The sequence below is a fragment of the Electrophorus electricus genome, chromosome 9 (genome assembly GCF_041902795.1).
Source record: "Electrophorus electricus isolate QZ-2024a chromosome 9, ASM4190279v1, whole genome shotgun sequence".
NCBI lineage: Eukaryota > Metazoa > Chordata > Actinopteri > Gymnotiformes > Gymnotidae > Electrophorus > Electrophorus electricus.
In genome coordinates this window covers 6457501-6472471 of record NC_137505.1, presented here as the reverse complement: position 1 = coordinate 6472471, position 14971 = coordinate 6457501, and the positions used below count along the sequence as shown (strand labels likewise).

General features: G+C 44.9%; 2 protein-coding genes and 1 long non-coding RNA gene across 3 annotated transcripts; all 3 read right to left on the bottom strand.

Moving 5' to 3' along the window:
- Window positions 1-59: 59 nt before the first annotated feature.
- On the bottom strand, window positions 60-4770 carry c9h2orf49 (chromosome 9 C2orf49 homolog). The gene is made up of 4 exons (XM_027022103.3): window positions 4614-4770; window positions 3734-3891; window positions 3290-3608; window positions 60-1240 (listed from the first exon to the last, which is right to left on the bottom strand). Exons 1-4 carry the CDS (start codon window positions 4731-4733, stop codon window positions 1187-1189), a joined length of 651 nt encoding a protein of 216 aa, XP_026877904.2. The 5' UTR covers window positions 4734-4770; the 3' UTR covers window positions 60-1186.
- A 162-nt stretch (window positions 4771-4932) lies between these two features.
- On the bottom strand, window positions 4933-10374 carry gpr45 (G protein-coupled receptor 45). Its single transcript, XM_027022107.3, has 3 exons — window positions 10092-10374; window positions 7688-7821; window positions 4933-7400 (listed from the first exon to the last, which is right to left on the bottom strand). The coding sequence occupies exon 3, from the start codon at window positions 7328-7330 to the stop codon at window positions 6182-6184; it is 1149 nt and encodes a 382-aa protein (XP_026877908.2). The 5' UTR covers window positions 7331-7400; window positions 7688-7821; window positions 10092-10374; the 3' UTR covers window positions 4933-6181.
- Window positions 10375-11838: 1464 nt separating this feature from the next.
- On the bottom strand, window positions 11839-12684 carry LOC118240805 (uncharacterized). Its single transcript, XR_004775644.2, has 3 exons — window positions 12589-12684; window positions 12265-12302; window positions 11839-12073 (listed from the first exon to the last, which is right to left on the bottom strand). It is a non-coding gene; the product is annotated as an uncharacterized LOC118240805 (long non-coding RNA).
- Between the last annotated feature and the right edge of the window lie 2287 nt (window positions 12685-14971).

Sequence of the window (14971 nt, the reverse complement as noted above, 5' to 3'; positions counted from 1 at the left end):
CAAGGTGCTTGGAAAACCAAAAACTGTAGGAAAACAGGAAAAAAACCCACTTGACCAGAGAACTGAAATCCAACTTTATTGCATCCAACACATTTCAGCTCACATGCCTTCATCAGGAAGTGTGACTGCAAAGAACAGGAAGTACTATTTAATAACAAACAGTAAAATGGCTGCAACACTAATCCCTCAACAGTGTCTTCCTCTCCGAATAAAGGATCTTAGAGAGAGACTCAACAGGAAGCTTACAGATCTGAAACGACAATTTTCATCCCTTACACAGGATAAGTTAAAGTGACTCAAATTATATTTTTTGCCTTGAGACAAATCTGATTTTTTCAGGGCTGTGTGAACACACAAATCTGATCTGGGTCACTTTCACATGCAGCCCTAGATCAGAATCGTGACTTGAATGATAACATCTCAGATGGGAATTTGTGTGACTTCTTGCCTAATCACACGCGATTGGTGCCATCGTTGCCAAACCCTGGACAGCAGTGAGCAAGACAGCTGTGGAAAGAGTGACAAGCAGCCGTCTTCTTTTCCTAAAACCGTCTTCCCGACCTGAAGTGTTCGCCGTCGACTGGAGTTACTAGCGCGTACGTTTTGTGGTTTTAAAAATGTGTTGGAATGCGCTGGTTAAAAATAAAGAAAGCACGTCTGCTGCCCATCAAGTGATGCTGCACCCCTTCTAGACTAGTAAAACGATAGTTAAATTCACATTGTGTGAGTGGAACTGAAAATAGAAAATATTCTTTTGTATTAAAGACTCGAGGCAGACTTGGTTCCTGTCACTTACACTTACACCCAAACAGATTTTACAACCAAATGAAAATGCGGTGAACACATCATTCTTTATTCAAAGTACACATAAACCGGCCAGAGTACCGCAGGGAAGCCGTACGGCGTCTTTCAGAACCACGTCCAAAGTTCTGTTCCAAAACCACACACAGCGATCACGTTCAGCAGTAAAATCGTTTAACTAGCACTCCGTTGGCACCCTACAAGAGGGGACCAGGGGGCGCACGCTACTCTCGGAGTCCAGGAGCTACACAGGAGCTTCGTATCCCTGACATGGCTCCTCCTGTCAGAGGACCCCGTGGCTGAGACACACACCAGACCTTCCGAAAGGTAATGGTAGTCCTTCCTGTTAGGGGCTGCTGTTGGGGAGGGGGGACGGCATGTGACATCATGGCCATGTGACATGCTGAATCTTTTTTTTCACCTCAGGTGACTTGAGCTCCTGTGGCAAGGGGAAAAAAAAACAAAAAACAAAACGTTTATGAGCAGAGCTGCCAGGATGTGTACATGTCCACACCCCTTTTCCTAAAACTCAACGAAAAAAAAAAAAGAAGAAGCCCAAAACAAACATTTAATTTAATGAAATTTTAATTAAATGCAACAGTCACCGCTGGCTGGGAGAAGCTGAGTTTCCTTTGGCGCACGTACATAGTCTTCTTGTACACGACGATAAAATCACGAGCAGACGTAAACGTTGTGATATAAAACTCCAACCAACATGTCGGCGTGTGCAGAATGGTCTAATGGTTTGCTGTGGAGACCACCAAAGCTTCACATCATGCCTTTTTGGCTTGGGGCCTTTGTAACCCAGGGGGTAAACAGCAGAGCACGGCTTGGCTCCTGTGCGAGCGCGCAGCAAGCGCTCAGTCCACCGCGCCAAACAAAAACAGCAGCAGCAGCAGCAGCGGACCATTTAACAATGGCAGTCCACCTCCATTTCGCAAGCGCAATGACATCGTAGTGAACATGTCACACAGTGCATAGCTAACGATTACTGCTACGGAAATAACCACGGCGACGGCTCAAGCAACATCCTGCCGGAATTGCTATTCTTCTCGCATGCATTCTGTCAGAGCTTGATTGTTTTACTGGCCAAAACACTAAATATTCATAGTGCTAATTATATTATAATTATTATCTCAGCATTGGCCTTCACAGTTCTGGCATAGTGGAGAGCTGCATTATGCAAATTAGCTCTCTGACAAATCGTGCTTACTATTGTGCATTGGCCCACCAGCCCAATCATAGATGCTTTAGGCCATAATAATCTCACCAATGGAGTCGCTTAAGGAAATTATCGGGTTTTTTTAGTTAATGTGTAATAAGACAAAAAGTCAGTGCAAAATCCACGTTAAAGACCATTTAATTTCACCCTGGTGTTGATGGCGAAGGGACAGAGAGAACATAGTAAATACAAATAACCCAATCAAAGACACAGAGTCGTTTCAGAGGAGAAACCGATGACCGTCTGGCTGCACAGAGCTCGGGGGAACGCCGGGTCTGCGGTTTCTCCTCTGAAACGACTCTGTGTCTTTGATTGGGTTATTTGTATTTACTATGTTCTCTCTGTCCCTTCACCATCAGCACCAGCCAGCCACGCTCATTTGTGAAAGAAACATGCAGATTTTCATAGGTAAGAACTGTGACTAAAAAAAAGTGCAAGACTTCAGCGGGTCTAGATGACAGATGTGTGAATGTTTTAACGAACTGCAGCCATCACACGATCCAACAAACTGTTTCTGCCAGTACAATATAGGCCAAACTTTAACAACGTTATAGCAAGGGTTCACCGGCATGTTTGAAGACCTTGTATATTGTGGTATTTTTGTCTACTGTCTTGTAATGCCTAAGAGTGCCGATGCAGACTAGCAGCCTACACTGGCCTCAAACTTGTACATGCCCATCGTGACTCCCCAGCACTTCATTTCTTACTTCCTGTGTGTGCACAGATACAGGGGTAGTGCTCACAGGAATCCCAGGCCATTTTGCATCAGTAGGGGAAGCTAATCGCTGTGAATGGCTGCAAAACTGTAAGATGTTCTTACAAAGTACATGCTTCTGATAAACAGTATTCTGAGTGTATTGCAAGGAAAAAGCTAAAAATGTTATATTATGAGAAATACATATTATATTACACATACACCATCACCTGTATGTGATGTCATGATGCATTCTATGCGATCTAGATCTAAAATTGTATTCGTTTTTGAACATCTGAAACAAAGCATTTAAATGTGCATCTCCCATCTATGTATGTAACGCAGCAGGCATCTTCAAGGGCAGATAAGACACCAACAGATCATGCCGACAATGTTTGGAGACATCCAATAACCAATTTAATTAACACATCTGGTTCTTATCTAGTGAAGAGCAGGCAATCCAAAACATCCGTGCAGTGATGATTATGACAATGTAAACAGGTCTGCAAAGAGGCAGCTGCACTAACTAAACCCCACCAAGGCCCTGCTGTCCGTGTGCTGGCTGTACTCACAGGGCTGCCGGGCGCACCGCCAGGCTCTGAGGCGCCGCGTTTCAGCTTTGCGCTCGTGCTGCCGGAGGTTCCCAGGCTCCCGTTGCCTGTAGGACTCTTGGGACTCCCACCCGAGGACAGAGAGGGAGAGCAGTTTGTACAGGAGCCTGAAAGCTTCCGTATGGGGTTGGTGAGATCAACGGCACACGGCGGCGGCTTCAGGCGATCCGTAACCGCCGGAATGGGGGGGTCATGGCCTTTCTTTAGTTTAACGGCGCCTGTCTTGGCGGAGCCGCCTTCGAACACAATCAGAGGCCTTTTCCTGCCATCAGCACTTGAGCTGTCAGGGTGGAAGAAGAGGCTCAGCATTTAACAGGAATACAGGAATGGCAATGCAGCCTGATTGGCAAACTATGGCAAGAAGGTGAAAATAAGAAAGACCACAGAGCCCCACATCCAGCTCACCTATGTCCAGTAGTCGAGCGCTGGCGTGCTTTGGTATTCTCCATTCGTCTCCCCCACCGACTGTTAGGGAGTTCTCGCTGTGGTAGAGGGATAACGTGCTGTATGTATAACTCTGTAAGTTGGTCAGGGTCGTCTTCATCTTCTGTCCTTATCTTCCTCTGCAAAAATTAATCCAACACTCGGTAACTGAGAAAATATTCTTTGAGCAAACAAAACGTTGGCAACCTGAAGCATATTCTAACACTACATGGTTAGAAAAAGCAGATACCAATTGTCAGCCAGTTAGGCATAGGATGTGATGTGAATTTAACATTAGCCAGCTTGTGTAGCCTCGATTAGTAGCCTCCTCTTTTACAGCAACGTTGGTCAGTTCTTTCCATTTTCCGTTTGGTCTCTGCTGACAAACTAAGGAGACCCATCACGACATGCGGCTACTACTAAACTAAACTCTGCGTTACTAAACTCAGCTGCCAAACCATTCGCTAACCAACAGTCCACGGAAAAGATCAGTGTCAGACATCGAAACAAATCAACAACAAAATGAAACCGTTACAAGAAACTCGACAACAAAAGGCTATTTAAACCAAACGGCCCTTTTGACAACGAACACACAGCGAGCGAGCTAACCTACGTTAGCGTTTCCTCCGAAATGGTTTTCTACACAATGCCGTTATGAGACGAATTATTCTGCTTCATTTAGCTGGCTAACTGACACCTTAGACTATCCGACGACTGCAGGGTTGTAAAATTAAACGTTACTGTTTTATAATAGTAATAATCAGATAGCCATTAAAGCTAGGCTAGGCTAGGCTAGGCTAGGCTAGGACAAAACCAGCGCCAGCTTAGCCACCTACACAGCAAAGGCAACTTTGGAGCTGACCTCATGTAACATAAGCTTGATAAACTGCGGAGACAGAAGTTCTGGGTGCAGTAGCAGGTCGCTGTCAGTAACGTTTCTGTCAGGCAACCCTGCTTTCCCGTCAGGTCTGTAGGACGCCATCTCACTCTTCCACTTCCGAAAAATGAGGACGTGCGACTTCATGCTTCCCAAATACGATACACTGGTAATGCGCCCCCGAGCGGCTGGGAGGAACACCACACCATAAGTCATAGTCGCCATAAAAAAGTGTTGTTGTTTTGTTTTTTTGTTTTTAAAAAAACAGAATTCAAACAGATTTCAAATGTTGTATTTATTGGAAATTCTGAAAGGATGTTTGATCCTAAGGTAAAAAAAAAATGTGGAAAACACACATTCAGTGCTGCACATAATTAACAACATTAATGAGACACTGACAAAATGCAAACATTTACATTTAGCTGACACTTTTATCTAAAGCAACTTACAATTATGACTGAGTACAACTTGAGCAATTGAGAGTTAAGGGCCTTGCTCAGGGGCCCAAGAGTGGCACCTTGAACCAACAACCTCCCAATTAAAAGCAATTTACCTTAACCACTGCGTTAACGCTGCACAAACAAATAACCTTTAAAAAGTCATTCAGTAACTAGAAGGTTCTTTTTCAGCAACGTTTAAGGAATACTAGGTGTTTCATTGCATTCCCATAATTTGGCAGACACCGTTATGCAGAGCAACTTACCTATTTGGCAAACAGAGTGTGTGCTTACTAGAAATCAAATCTGATTTATTGGATGCATCCCAAAAGTTTCCCATTTCATCTCCTTGTCATTTACCTCAGAGTTTCCAAGTGAAAGGGTGAGGAAAGAAGGAGCAAATGTTCTCCGTACGGAAACCGGGCGGCATTTAGACGCGATCTTCACACACGCATGTCGTTCAACGATGCCGTTTTGTTCCGCTAACAATACACTTGAGAAACCCGTCATGCCTCCTGCCAAAGAAGACATCCGAGGGAAATTTTCAGTTCCTTGACAAGTCTCCTTAGGCCAGTAGTTAAACCAGAGAATGAGATGAGTTGCAAAAAAGAGCAGCAGATGAGGCAAGGAAACAAAACGGCACTACTGGGAACGTGCAGCTTACGTGCCGTACGCATACACTTAACCACAGGGTTCAATGCCACCATATTACCGACAAAAAGTGATTTTTAAAAAATTGTAGTTTTCTGTTCACTAATAGCTAACAGTTTACAGTCAACAGCTGTATTTGCCTGGAGCTACTTAACAGGAAATGACCAGAAAGCATGACCCTGGATTAGAAATATCTGCACGTGTCGTCTTGGTGAACTGGGCGAAATATGATGTGAATGTTTTGTGTATCCTTTCACTGAACTACAACAGATGGATTTATTTGTTCACGTGTGTTGCTTGTCAGGATTTCCTGATTTCAAATTCACAATCACTGTTTAGACTACACAGACTACACAATGTCCTGATAATTAAGTATAAAGGACAGAACAACTGGCATCTGTGTCTTTCAGATGAACACAGTATCACGGCTTTAACTTGACATCTAAGTATATTAACACACGAGTCCTAAACGGAAGACTGGGTCTCACTGCTACACACATAAATATTGCTTGGTCTTATGCGCCTACGGCTCCGGCCCGGAACCTTAGGACAGAACCTGCACGTCTTGGGCACGAAGTCCAAACAGGCCTGGCGAAACTTGCGAATCCTCCAGCAGTAGATGATGGGGTTGAAGACTGCCTTCAGGTAGCTCAGCCACAGCGTCCCCACACTCACCGGGTAAAAGGCCGGGCTGAAGCAGAACCGGCGGCTGAACACGGCCAGCAGGCTGACCACCGTGTGGGGCAGCCAGCACACGGAAAACCCCACGAAGAGGATGAGGATGGTGGTGAAGGCCCTGGTCTTGAAGCTCATGTCCACGGTGACCTGCGGGGGGCGCTGCAGACCCGCGAGCCCCACCTTGCCGACATGGTTGAGGCCGGCGCCACCTTCGGCGGCAGCATTGTGGATGCGCAGGGCATTCCTCCGCACCGTGTTCAGGATGCACACATAGGAGTACAGCATGACGCTAAACGGCACGAAGAAAACGGCCACTGCCAACAGTACCGCATAGCCCCGGTCTGCCAGGGAGTCGCTGTATCCCAGAATGCAATGGGGGGTCCGCTCTACCTCCCTGGCTGTCCTCCAGCCCACCAGGGATGGGAGGGACACGCAGAACGACAGAACCCATGATGCTGCAATCAGAACTTTGGCCCGATGGGGGGTGAGCTTGTCCTGCCTCTGCACGATGATGAGAAAACGGTCTACGCTGATGATCAGCAGGATGGACACACCCTCCAAGACAAACAGCCAATAGAGCATGACCGAGGCTCGGCAGAAGCCCGGGCCAAAACTCCAGTCCGCTGTTGCCACGGTGACGGCAGTGAAGGGCATGCACAGCAACGAAAGCATGATGTCAGAGAAGGCCAGCGTAGCGAGGAGCAGGTTGATAGCCGAGCGCATCGCCGGCTTCTGGTAGACGATCAGGCACACGATGGCGTTGCCGAAGAAACCAATTGTGATCATGAAGATCATGACGCCAGCCAGTGCCACCCTAAGCACGGCAGGCATGAGACTGGGCTCAACCTCCTGAAGCTCTGCCCCTAATGGCTCGAGCAGGTCACACCCTTCTAGCGTGCTAGCATTACACCAAGACATGTCAACTGTTTTCAACATCAGTCCATGTCTCTAATCCTCCACCATGGTCACCTTAGCAGTCCATCTGTGTTTCTTTAGCTGAAGCAACCTAAAAACAAGAGTGTTTAAGGCAGTACATTACATTTTATGTGGTAAATAATTTGCAGCTACATTGTGCAACAGTATCATGTCCCCCAAAAGACGGAAAGTTTTAAACACAAGTTCTGAAATACCATTTAGGAGACATGGCGTGTAGACAGAGAATCTGTAACACTGATGCATTCTGTATGTTCATAAGTACTGTGACTGACTAGTAGGGCCGAAACATCCCAGACAAACTAACAGCAACCCAGTTTTACATTTTAAACGTAAGAAAAATGTTCAAAGTATACTCACCCACTGGATGTTCTAGTTGCCATGGTTACCGAAGTTTTCTCTTTGCTAGGGACAGCGTGCATGGTTAACGCTGTGGAGAAGTTCAACAGAATCCATCAAGATTCCCTCTCATACGCATGTCATTATCCCAGAACCTGTAAAACATGCAAATGTAAAGCTCATTTTAGCCTTGCCTGTGAGGACGGACCTGTTAAGGTTTCTAGGATTAATAGCCAGGAAATCAGACACCGGGATTTTGCCTCTTGCGTTGTTATGTGGAAATCCAGTGAAATAAACCTTTGACTGTTCATCAGGCTCTCACATGGAGCGCAGTCAGTATGAATAATTTTCCATGCCATGATCTCATCACCTTAGAGGTTGCAGTGATATTTGCTATGGTGAAAAAGATTTTGAGTTTTAATATTTGGTAAGTACATTGTCAAAAACTCTATACTGCACCCTTTTCTTAGGAGCTTGTGAGGTATCAGACACCACTACCTTAGCAACCAGGCTTTCAGTTCCATGGCAACCACACGGTATCTTCTGCTATGGTGAACACTGCCATGTGCGCCTTGCATGGCAACTATGACCCATCATGAATGACTGCTTCAGTGCTGAATATGCCTTTACCTTGGTCATGCACTAGAATTCCAGGAGACAAGTCAGTCCTAATTAACTTAAATGTTGTAAAAATGAAATATTAGTGAATTCAATGTCTCTTTTAGTTATTCAGAAAAGATGTTTTATCCTCTCAAACATATCCAGTGAAAATAATTATCTTGTGAAAAAGTGACACAATTTGAAGAAATTTGAGGAGAGGCAGGTTTCCTGAGCATACACTGCAGTAACAACCCTTCATGTATTTTTGGAAAATAGGTGTTTTTCTTTCACTGCACTGGGCGGTGGGCTGGCCGACTGCTGAACATCGAGCTGCAGGGTTTTGTAACAGGCCAGACCCTTCCAAATGGCGACTGGTTTGAAGGAAAGGTTTGCACCCGCTGCGAGATCCCCGTCTGCCAGTGATTACACAGCTCAAGAGCTCTCCACCCGTTTGCAAGGGTGATGATTAGCATAATTCACACACACACACACACACACACACACATCTAGAAAACAGAGACTCATCAGTACGACCCTATTAAATCTGAACACACACACACACACTGATGCTCGTGCGACCCCCCAACACACAATCTCACACAAAAGTAGTCATACAAGCCTCATCCCTCTTTTCATATGTCCACAGATTTGAACAGAATCTATAAGAAGAAACCGTTTCTTCTTTTAAGATGAAATCGACTTCATCTGTCTTTTACTTGTTAAGGAGACATGCTTAGTAAACTTAGTAAAGCAGGAAAATGTGATGAAGTGAATAATCATATTCAGTGTGCCACTGTTAACCGGTTTACAGAAGTTAAGGTTAACGCAACCTTCAGAGGATCCTTTCTGCATTCTTACACTTTTTAGTTACATTATGCTACAAACCCTTCGTAACATAAGGTCAGAGACCACAGCTACTCACTTTGCTTTAAGAATGAAATATATATATACTGTTTGCATAATATTTACACACACACAAACAGCAGGGTCCACTTAAACATCAATTCAATAAGCCACTTGAATCCACTGCTTCATCACATTATGAGCTTGTTACCAAGATACCAGAGGCCACGATGACTGAAGTGACCAATCAGCTGACTCTGTGGAGAGGCGAGGAGCCACACGGCCTTTGCGTTGGGCTCAGACAGGTATCCTTCCGCAGACTGTGACGCTCAATGTTCAGGAACCCTTAGGCTCCGCCCACATTTGTGTTACATCTGGTGCTCTTTCACTCACTACCCATGATGTTTTAAAATGATTTTTTTTCAAATCACTGGATACGGAGGAATGTGGAATACTGTACACACTTTGTGGTGATTCTCGTATCAGCGTGGTTGCCATAAACTTGCTCTGGGAACTCAGTGAGCTAGCAGCGCCATGTCGGTGTTTTCTACACCGTTTCTTCTCTTCATAAGATCTCGAGTTCTCTCCTAAAATGCGGCACCTCCGTTCGAAAGGGCTTCTGGCAGCAACGCAGCTCGCTCGGTGGTAGAGAGAGCGCGCATTAGGGTGACTAGATCATTAGTAAAGAGCAAGATGACTCATTAGGGATGCAACGACAAGTGCTTCCCCATCAGAACGTCGGTAATTAGGCCAAATGATAGCATGCCAATTAACAGGATTACCAGTCTTCCCCTCAAATTGGGAAAATTGCGATCATGGCCGTGTGCATCATTACTTTATGTGTATATCGTGTCCTGCCACCAAAGCACATCCAGGATTCACGGTCTGTGTACGCCTGCCTCGCGCTCTCAGTGCTACGCGCGCGGCATTCGACGCGAAACGCGGGTGAGTTTGCGATGCGAAGAAACGAAGCGCACGTTACCTGTTTTGTCGTCGCCCGCGCGGTAAGGCTGCTGCCACTTCAAACCCAACACCACGCACAAAAGTCGTCCTGTGTCCTTGTGAGACTGATCTCGCTCAGACTGCGACACTTCACGTGTAGCAGCATATGACAGCGAAACTGCAAGAGCACCTCTCGGTCCCGTTTTCAGATGCTGCTATTACACACCCGCCATCCTTACAGATAAAAGTCCCTAATGATTTTTTTTAAAGCGCAAATGGCGAAAACGCCAATAACGCGCAATTTCCAAAACGTTCCCTAACGCTTGGCATCGTTTTTATGTAAGATTCACTCGCACTGTCTTACGAATGGGGCAGATGTATTGCTTCGAGGAATAAATGCGTGTTTTACACAGCAAGGTTCATTCAAACGTGGATAAATGACTGTCACGTATTTGTGGCGCCGCTGGCCCTCCTTAGGATGTCCGTTACCTGGGCAACTATTTATCTCCGTTCGATCTGCCCTGCCAGTAGTATGCCTGTCTACTCTCTGTACAGACCTGCGCCTCCTCCAACTCCACTTGCTCACTCTGTGACCCAAACAGCACGATACATTTACATGCATTGTGGCAGTTAGCAGACGCCCTTATCCTAATGGGTTAGAGGGGAAAAATACCCTTAACCGGGACACTGCCAAAACCACAACACACTTAGAGAGCAAAAACAATACAGATCACGTGCAAATCTAAAATCTTGCAAGAGCCCGACTAGTTTGAAATAAAGTGATTTCCAAAGAGCCGCTGTCCCACCGGCTGGGTGGGAGTCTTGATACTGGTGTTCCATGGATCTTGAAGGTCAGTGGGTCAAGCCAGACAGACACGTGACCATGACCAACAGCCATGAAGGAGCGGGTCCCCATTTGGCCCCGCAGGCACGAGCAGTGAACGGACTAGTGACAACGGCGTGCCACGGGCGCTCTTAGGTGCGCCGATTCACGTACTTCCACGCACACACACACACCATCAGACCGCTGAGCGGTTCAACGAAATCCTCTTGCAGGTTTAATCACAGGCTCCGTGTCTGCATTATACATCTGTATAAGGATGATAACAGACCGCGTGTCATGTGTTTAACAGGTGCATGGTTAATCATAGCTTGCGCGCCACTTGCAGTTTGCTGCCGGAGTTTTCCGTGGTGGTGAGACCAGCGCTTATATCGGAATTTAACTGATCGGTTTCACAAACAGAAGGGCCGTGTAAGGGGAGGGGCTTAGGACGATACTAAACGTGAATCAGATTAAAGCAAAATCCTGCGTGTTGTGAACAGCAACATCGGAGAAAGAGAACCGGATTTTGTGCAAAATGCTCTCATGCCCTCCGCGCTTTAGGACATTTCTAACCCTTTGTTAATACTATGACTTCAAAATCTGACAAGTGCTTTATACTTTATTTAGTTTTATCGGCTCTCACGGATCTATGTTGTTGAATTTCTTAATTTCTGAACCTTTGATTACAAGATTATTATGCCATTTTATTTTTAGCCAGTAGATGTCAATATTGCCAAAGCAGAGACTAGTCTTAGTGTACCAGGCTTGGTAGGTCCAAAACATCCATCGTTGAGGTGTGTGCTCTTTTTCGTATCTTGCGTAACCCATTTGGTGACACTACGCAGGAGAAGTTGAATGCACGAGCCCTGCGCACGGCTTCAAATGAAGCGTTTCCAGTCACGAGCGAAACGAAAGGCCATCAAAGGAAATGTGATTTTATTTCATGAAGCATGCATAGTAAAGGTACAGGGCTCGCATGCCAACCGATCCGTGCGAGATGAAGTCCCGGAGCGAAGTGGCAGACGGCTCCGCCTAAAGATCTGCCCAGCAAGCGCTGTGCTACGCTCGCGCTGAACCTCGAGCATGCACATATGCAGACCCCGTCGGGAGGCAGTGCAAACGGAGAGCCCAATTCACCTCCTTGTCCAGCATTCCTCGCATGTTCGCTCCAATTCGTCCTCTGATCCTCCACCGCTCTCCTTAAGGAAAAAGTCTCAATCTTTAAGACGACAGACTGGCTACAGGTGGAGCACTATCGATACTGCAGTGGATGGAATGGATGCCATTTTAAAATGTTCCAATTAAATTAAGAATAGTAAAATAGTGCTACACTTGGGACTGATATCATGAACTAGATTGAACCCAGAAGCTCACGATAGCGTCTCTTAACTTGTGTACTACCTGTGAAATGACTCCACAGTCCGCCAGCTGAAAGAAATATGAATATTTCTCACCTTACTACATTGACCAAGTTCCGACCAACAGAGTAAAAACCAGTCAACCAAACAGAATAAAATTCCTTCCATAAAAATCTACTTTCTATCGGTTTTCAGACAATGGAACACAAATAGGATAGATGACGATTGTTATTCTGATTGCGTTATTCTATTTGGATAAATATGTTCACAACAGCGCAATTAAATCAGTGACTGGGAATAATCTGTATGTGAATAATTGCTTCTGTGTCTAATCCAGTCATTTTGAAATGCCTTACCTATACACCAGAAAGCTTTGTGGTGTACTTGGCTTGCTCTAAACCAGTCTCAGCAGTGTGATACACCTTCCCCTAGGATTTACCCAGGAGCTTCGTGAACCTATTTCGGAAGTAGGAATCAATGTTTCACACGCACAGCTCCGCCTGTGTCAAAGATACTGCAGGCCCAGGTGACTGGAGAGCTCTAAAAATGAAGATTTACTAGAGGAATGTGGCCCCGTTTAGTAAGATGGTAGTGCATCTCTTCCTTCATCTACTCTGCAGCCTCGCTCTGTGTGCACCCTCACCTCGCCCGCGCGCGCCCACGCGCGCGCCTGCCTCCAGCTGCAGCCGTCCGCGCGAAACTCCACCGTGGCCAGTCCACTTATCTCCCCTACCCACAGTGGGGCTTAATGGACAGGTGCCCACTCTCCTGCCTGCCTCGCCAACGCCGAGGTGCCCATTACACTGCCTGCTGTTTTAACATTCGGCCCTGTCTCTCCCACTCCGCATCTGGCAGCTCCACGCTCAGAGTCAGTTTCGCTTATGCACGCCCCCTCCTAACGAGTCCATTCATTAGCAAGGGGATAAACGACTCGAGGTAACGAGAAATCGAAACAAATCGGCAGGCCAGATCAATTAGGGGCGATATTTCGGCTCGGTAATTGAATGGTTGATTAAAGGCTGATAAGCGAATGCATGCTGATTCCTTCATGCTGAGAGTAATTCACCATTCAACAAACACCGTGGCTGCCCAGGTTGGTTATTCTTGCATCCCAAGTGTTTGTTGGGTTAGAAGCGTTTCAAACTGCTGCATTTGCCAGTGACCACATACAAGGCCTTCACTTTTGAAACACAATCATTTGTACACATAACAGCCAAGTGATTAAGTGCTTTTTGTACGCTGACCTTTTTAAAAACTTTTAATTTCACTGTTTCTTGTATATTCGCTGTTAATAGTTTAAATGAAAAGGCTGAACTGTTGATTTGCTTTTTATATGCATTGACAAGTAACTCTAAAGTGGATTTATTTCAAAGTGTATTGCATAGAATAGGATTATACCATTATCTCCGACACGCGCAAGTGCAGCTCGTGCACTTCCACTTCTCTTAGAGGGGGCGCGCGTACGCTTTTGCCCCCCCAACTTTTTATTTGAATAGGAAAAAATGACTTAAAGAAACGAGTGCAAGAGGAGCGTTAAATAACTCTCAAAATAATACGGGGTTACATGAACTGTCACACTCAAACAAAGCATCTGCTCGAGAGAGTGAAGATGTCTCGCTCTTTGCTGAACCATTTTGTGCGTTGCGCGAGCAAGACACAACGCCGCATTTAGCGCGCGAGCCTTAGCAGCTGCAGGCGTGTGTGTGTGTGTGTACGTACGTACTATATCCCTTGACTAACTGTCATGAATAATCGCGATTGATTTGACTATAAACAATTGTATTGTTTTGCAAAACGAGCGTAGCTAGAATGGCTAACGTTAACTAGTTCAGGGATCAGATTCCAGATTGTGGCCAGAGTCCGGGACAGTTTAGTGATTTTCCTGCTCCAACATGCCAATTTTTGTTTTGTTCTGTTTTTTTCTTTCTTTCTTTATCTAAGTCGTCAAACTCACAGCTGCCGGTAATTAATAGATTAGTGCAGCGAGCATTAGTGTTAGCGCAGCAGAAATTCAAGCGTTTGAACACTTCTCTCTTTATGCAGAAATGATACGCTAGGAAAATAAACAAAGAAGGATATTAGTGAAAGCACATATATTGACAGAACTTACATACAGATATTGATTTAACGGTTAATAAAGCTGTTCATCATTTAGACTGATGATTGTGGTGTTGGATGAGTGTATAACGCTAATGTAGTTGTTTACATGAAGTAGTGAGTCTGAGGAGCTGAAACCATAGACTACTATATACCCATAGACTGTATATACATATAGTATATACATATAGACTGTATATACATACATACCCATAGACTATATATGCATATATTATATACCCATAGACTATATATGCATATAGTATATACATAAAGACTGTATATACATACATACCCATAGACTATATATACATATAGTATATACCCATAGACTGTATATGCATATAGTATATACCCATAGACTGTATATGCATAGATATACATAGACTGTATGTACATATAGTATATACCCATAAACTGCATATGCATATAGTATATACCATAGACTGTATAGGCATATAGTGTATACCCATAGACTGTATATACATGTATACACATCGACTGTATGTACATATAGTATATACCCATAGACTGTATATGCATATAATATATACCCATAGACTGTATGTACATATAGTATATACCCATAGACTGTATGTACATATAGTATATACCCATAGACTGTATATGCACAGGTTGATA

Coding starts and splice junctions, on each gene's coding strand:
- c9h2orf49 (XM_027022103.3), bottom strand. CDS start 4,733: ATGGCGTCCTACAGACCTGACGGGAAAGCAGGGTTGCCTGACAGAAAC. Junction 3,892..4,613: donor TCAAGCTTATGTTACATGAG/GTCAGCTCCAAA, acceptor TAATTTTTGCAG/AGGAAGATAAGGACAGAAGA. Junction 1,241..3,289: donor GCGGTGCGCCCGGCAGCCCT/GTGAGTACAGCC, acceptor CCCTTGCCACAG/GAGCTCAAGTCACCTGAGGT.
- gpr45 (XM_027022107.3), bottom strand. CDS start 7,330: ATGTTGAAAACAGTTGACATGTCTTGGTGTAATGCTAGCACGCTAGAA.